At 52.0% G+C, this 6,303-nt stretch overlaps 1 protein-coding gene across 1 annotated transcript in view; it reads right to left on the bottom strand.

Moving 5' to 3' along the window:
* RNF24 (ring finger protein 24) overlaps positions 1 to 5,460 on the bottom strand; it is a 10,886-nt gene extending 5,426 nt beyond the window's left edge. The window contains exon 1 of the mRNA XM_009577155.1: positions 5,318 to 5,460. Coding sequence (XP_009575450.1) covers positions 5,318 to 5,460 — 143 coding nt within the window. The remainder of the gene's footprint in view (positions 1 to 5,317) is intronic.
* Between the last annotated feature and the right edge of the window lie 843 nt (positions 5,461 to 6,303).

Here is a 6,303-nt window from a genome sequence, read left to right as displayed (position 1 = left end):
AAGCAAAGGGCCGGTCCCGTCCCCTCCCTCTCCAGGAGGCACGGGTGGGAGCATTTGTCCCCGTTCCTGGGGACCGAGCAAACAGCAAACACAAACACACAGTACATCCCTCCATAGTTTTCAAACTATTATTAATAAAACATCCTTCCACAGCAGAACAAGCAGCAGCCCATTTTCCACAGCCCGGCAGAGTGGTCTGCAGGCATCAGCTGCGCAGAGAAGCCGATTATGCTCCTAAAATAAATACATTTAAAAAAAACCCAAACTAATATTGCTTCTCATTACAAAGCATGGCATTTAGTGAAGTGCTCTGAAAACTCAAGAGGGAAGTCACCAAGGCCAAACAGTTGGCCAAGGACTTTTAATACGATGTCAGTGTGTGTCTGCAGGGCTTGGACAGCCATAGGAATATTTTCCCCAGCCAGCCTCGAGTGTGATTTCAGATGGGAAACCCCCTTGCCTGTAATCTCACTTCTCCAAAAATATCCTGGGGGCTGTCTCAAACCCCGGCTGTTTCACCCTGAGCTCTCGGAGACTTTCTGATTCCGCAAGGCTGCAGTGGGCGAGTTATAAAAATAGGATGTAAAAATATATCCCTGTGCTTTTTGCTTGAAAACATCCCCCCAAAATGTCGTGGGCCTTAAAAGTCGAGGAATGGGTAAAAATGCACTTTAATGCTGCAGAGAGAGTTGCAGTAAGTCAGCTCCTGAGCCCCGAATTTAGCGGGGAGCCATCCCTCCTCCTCTAATGACGCTGCCTGGCAGGGAACCTGCCTGCAGAGCCACAGATAAAATTGCAGCAGGCAAAAAGGAGAAGGCTGGGGTTGCATCCCTCCGCCAACAACCCCGAGCAGAAACACGAGCAGAAGATGCACGAACAATAGAGAAAACAGGATGAAACCGGCCCGATCCGCAGGGATCCCAGCGGCTGGGAAACCGGTTATGAAACACAGATGGGGCAAAGCAAGACGCGCGGCTGGAGACCGCAATAGAAGGGGAAAAACTCTCCCAGCACGGGAAAAAGCATCTGTCTTACGGAGCACCGAGCAGCCGCCGAGGCTTTCGCCCCGATGAGCCAAAGCCACCGGAGGGACAGTGTCGCGCAGAACAAGCCCAAGCATCTGCGGACGCCGTGGAGGCATCTGGACCAGCGATGGGGAAGAAGCGACCACCTGGCCACGGATCCCTGCAGCTCCGTGCTGCCGGGGGAGCGCGGATGCTCAACAGCACGGTTTGGTGCTGAGCTATACAGGGAGACTTTGCCAAAAGAAAAAAACCCACCTCCCTGGAGGTTATGGGGAACGGCATGAGCGCATCTGGTCCCAAAGCGTGCGAGCTCCGTCTGCTCCTCCACGCTTTCCTTTCAAAGCCAGGATCCTGGGCCAGATGGATCCCGGTCGGACCTAGCGCAGCTGTCGTAACGAAACCCCGGATCCTGGCAAGCGTTCTTCCCCGTCGGACCCAGGGCTTCATCCATCTCGTGTCAAGAGCTGCGACTCCGCAGGAATTTCTGGCAGATGGCTGATTTAGATAAGGGACCACACAGCGTCTTAAAAGGCAGCGCGTGGCTGGAGACCGTGCGTGCGCGCACGCCGTCACCCATCTCTCAATTTAATAACCGCCTCTTGCGGATTTTGTGATCTCTTCCCAAGCTTTCCACACCTCCCAAAGGAAAGGGAGCACCCCGTTTCTCTGGGTGACTCCGAATCATCTGTAGCAAGTGAACGACTATGGGAATAAAATGCAGACGAAAACTTTTTGCAGGTTTACCTCCAAGATCTGCTTATTTGACGCTTTAGAGTAGAAAGAGTAGAGAGGTGCCAGCGCTGGCTCTTTGCCCCACCACCACATTGCTCTCCCCGGGCTCCTTGAGCTCCCCTAACCCAACCGCTGCGTTTGATCCTGGCAGGTTTGAATGCAGAAGGAAACAGCCCTATAAAAAAGGGCTTTTTAAGGGCTACATGCCCTGCGCCTCCCATAGACTTTGAGCCGCTCTAGCCTGGGCAGAAACGAACCCCGTGCAACCCGCGGCGAAGCACGGGTAGAGAGGATGCGGCAGCGTTTACCCAGGGCGAGCGTGCACGCCATTCAAATGCTTGGAAAGCACGGCATCGCTCGGTTCAGCGACTGGGTTTTAGAGGATCGAAGGCAACATGAGGTTATTACTTTCATTAATTCAGCAGAGATCAGACACAAACGGCTGCCTGCAAAATTTCATTTCCTTTTTCTTCCTTTTTTCTTTTTTAATTTTTCCAAGCAGCGGCAGCAGCCGCGAGGGTAGGACCCGTGCTTTGTACTGGAGTGGTTTGCAGCGGCAGAAGAGCTCAAGCTTTGCCGGGACTGTGCACAGACAGAGAGGATCTTTGCTTTGCTTTTGGATGAAATTCCTATCGGACTCCGTTTTGAGCCAACCTGATTAAAAATGACACTTCTTCCTCCCGTCGGAGCGGGCAGCGCGCTCTGTATTGACACAGTTTCGAAGCGCAGCCCACGTGCCCTTCTTCCCCGGTGCATCCTTTATTTAATGCCATCAGCTCTGCGATTAGGGGTAAATACACCAGATATTGGCTCTTCCACACTCCGGATGCCTCCCCAGCCGGGGACGTGGAGGAGGGCTGCACGGGATGCTCTGGTCTGCAGCAGGCGATGAGAACCAGGGCCCAGAGGATGGTGTCACGAGTTCCGCTCCTTATTTGCCAAATATTTGCAGATGTGTGAGTCACAAGAGAGGAGGGAGAGGATGGGCTGCATTGCCTCTGCACCTAACCAGGGCCTGGGGAAAGCCACGAGCCCCTGTTACCTGCAAATAATCCCCGCGGGTGCAAGCGTGGAGCTCCCGATGGCTCCATCCCTGCCCACACCCCTCCGCCCTGGGTCGGTTTCTCTGCGACGACACGGTGCGATCCATGCTGCATCTGCTTGTTAAATTAACACTTCTCTTTTATACAGCCTCCAGATGTAATTCGGTATTAAAGCCACGCATGTCATTGCAGAAGGGGTCAGGCATGCGTGGGGTAATCCAGGAGGCTTTAGCAGCTGGTTCAGGAGGGGGAAAAATTAAATTTAAATTCAATATCTTACTTTGTATACCAAACCCTCCTGCTACAGGGCTACGGGTATTTGCTTGCTACGCAGCCAGGCACCAGCAAAGCTTCGGCAGTAAATGGCACTGAAGGGGAGCGACATGGCAAACCCTTCCCGGAACAATCATTTGGGATGCTCCACTCTTGCAGTCGCATGGTCCTCGTCCCGCTGCCCATCTGCAAGCCTTTCCAAACCACGCTGAAGCTCAAGCTTTTATACCCCACAGAAGCTGAGATTACACAGCAAATTCAAAGGAGGTGGATGCTCCTGGGGCACATCGGCACAGCTAAAACCCTCCAAAACAAGGGCCGGAGGATTCTTGTTTGGCACCATTTTGCCACATAGGGCTGGGGGAGGTGGTTTGAAGAGCGATTCAGAGAGTCTCTATAGAGTTTAGTGCTATAAAGGGATCATTAGATGATCTAATCCAACCTCCCATCTATCATAGGTCGTTAAATAGCACTTCGTTACTCCTGGGAATGGGAGCCAAAACGTCTTCTTCCAGAAAGGCCCTCTGTCTTGATTTAAAGACACGAAGAGACAGAGGACTTGCCACTTCCCTTGCTGGCTTGTTTCACAGGTTACTCACCCTCTCTCTTGCAACACGCCTCCAACTTCTAAGTTTAAAGATTTTCTGGCTTGATCTTCCAGACATTACTACTTGTTATTTCTTCTTTGGGGCAGAACACACCCAGCAAGACCCGGTGCCCAGGAAAATACTCTGAAAGTCCAAACACTTCTTCATTTTGCAAGCGAGCCATATAGATTCAAGCTCAATCTGGGCAAAACATGTCCTTGAGCCTTCTGAACACCATTTGTCTATTTTTTTTGCATCCCCTGGTGTCACAGTTAAAATGCAAACACTGGATGCAGATGCAATATCCCAGCACAGACCTTGTTAACATCAAGCACTGAGATACAAATCGCCTGGTGGGGGATGACCCCTCGATCTTGTCTGCCAGGGTGGACGGATGTGTTGCACCTTCAAACATCCTTTTCTTGTGCATAATTGCAGGCAAAAGTGATGATATGATGCCCAGGCAGCTCAAATCACCCCCGGGTAAGCCTGGGTTTGGGCTCACCTGCAAGTTTTATGAGGTTTTGCTTCGTACAGAGCTGAAAATAGGTGGAAATTATCAAATATTTAGAAGGCAACACTGAAATCTTGCATCCCTGTTTACGAAAGCAGGACAAAACATTTTCAACACCCTCTGGATAGAAAACCTGGTGGGACTGGCTGCGGCGAGCCAGCCAGACGCAGCCTCCGTGGTGCAAGAAGAGACCAGGCGTCTGTCTTACGGGGACAGAGGGAGAGGATGCGATGGATGTACGCCTAGCAGGGAGCTGGGGTCATCTGAAAAGCCAAAGGGGAGGGAAAGGGCATGGAAAAGCTCTTCTGCAACTTGGCAGGAGAGGTCTGGGCGCACAGGATTTCAGCAGCCGCTGCCGGCAAAGCAATGCCCTCTGCTCCCGGACGCAGGGAGAGGCGCAGCCAGCCCCGCATCCCCGGTTATCAGCACAACTTGCCCCCATTGCCACCTCGATTCCCAGGCACTGTGTTTTTCCCGACTTGCCTCTCGCTTTCCCTCCGGCAGGAAGAGTTTCTCCTCTCAATTAGTGGCCCAACTCTCTCTGCAGTGGCCCATAAAATAATTAAAACAAGCCCCAAACTGGAACAACCTTTAACCCTCCCATCCCGCTCCCCATCGTTCAGATTAACAAATCAACTCTGCATCATTAATCTCTAAACTGCGCTGTTGAATGAGCAATTTGTGTACAATAACGAACAGAGCAGGTATTAAACATTTCTTAAGCACACAGTACACAAGTTACTCATTAAAGAAGAAAACGTGTTGAAACATTAAGCAGAAAGCAGTAAAAATAAAACATCCCTTTCCAGTCTTTTTGAGAAGCCAACCATGTTTTCATGCCTGTTTGAGCATACACATAAATATATCTCCTGTTTTTAAAGCGGATAATGTAACTGCCCCGCGGGACTGGTAGCTCCAAGATGCGTGGGGCAGACGGCGTGTGGTACTCACTGTGTTTGCGCTGGGTCTATTGGCTCTGTTAGGGATGAACATGATGACGAGGGAAAGTTAAACCTCTTTCATGGGTCACATCGGTTTGGCAAGATACGGTGATGCCATCCTTGTTTTGGGATGGAGGGATCGGGGCTAGGCTCGGTCTGAACTGGGGCAGCTGTTGAAAGGAGCCAGGGAGAATTCCCTTACCTGATCAAGTAGCAACAGAAGAGCAAACTGAGGATGAAGACGAAGATGGCCGTGCCAAAAACCACGATGTATATGTTGAGAGGCAGGTTCTGGAACCCGATGTTCGGCATCCTGAAACTGTAATGCTGGAAGTCCGAGCTCATGGGTAGGCTGCGGGGACAGGGAGAAAACACACGGACGTGAGGCTCCCTCGGCAGCACGGGATGCCCTTCGGAGGAGACCAACGGCCCCTCAAAAGGAAGGTGGGGGGAAGGAGAGGGCAGCCGGCAGCGCTGCCTTCTCGCTCCTCGCCCCCCGGCGCGAAGGCATCCTCGCCCGAAACCGAGCCCCCAGCTCAGCAACCCTGAAAACAAAGCAGGGCTGGATCAGCCGGGGCTGGGATTTTTCTTCTCCCGTTGTGAGCTTCTCTTCCAGCTATTTCCCCTCTTCCTTACACACATCGTCCTTCAAGTTAAACGCCGCATCGGACGGTCGGCGGGGATTTGCATCCGAGCAGCCCTGGCTGCAGCCAGTGCCCCCAAACCCTCATTAATTAAGCCAAAACATTGAAAGCAGCCAGAAAGCCTTGTAGCAAGGAAGGTTTTTCTTCCCTTCCCCTCCTGCGGTTTCCAAGATCTATTCCTCATTCCGTAGAAATCCTCCCTCCAAAACCATCGAGCGCGCACGTGAACCGGCGTGGGTTCAACACACTCCCAGCGCATCCCAGGCAGGATGGAAAGGACAAGGACACTCCCATGCCATACGGCAGCGCTGCTGAGAAATTATAGGGGCCATAAAAGAGACTCAGTTTGTTTTTTTCACATGAGATCCAGGTCGGGCGGTTTAAGGGAATTTTTGCAGGTTTCAGCTTTATTCCTCGGTATAACCCCACGCTGCTTCCCCCCAGCAAAACCCCGAAGCACCCGCGAGCGGCGGCAAAGAGGAAGATGCAACGATTTTGGCTGTCGACCACGTCTCGGACGCGTGACCAAAACCTCCCTCCCCTC

Source organism: Fulmarus glacialis, unplaced genomic scaffold (assembly GCF_000690835.1).
Source record: "Fulmarus glacialis isolate BGI_N327 unplaced genomic scaffold, ASM69083v1 scaffold28894, whole genome shotgun sequence".
NCBI lineage: Eukaryota > Metazoa > Chordata > Aves > Procellariiformes > Procellariidae > Fulmarus > Fulmarus glacialis.
This window is presented reverse-complemented; position numbering and strand designations above follow the sequence as displayed.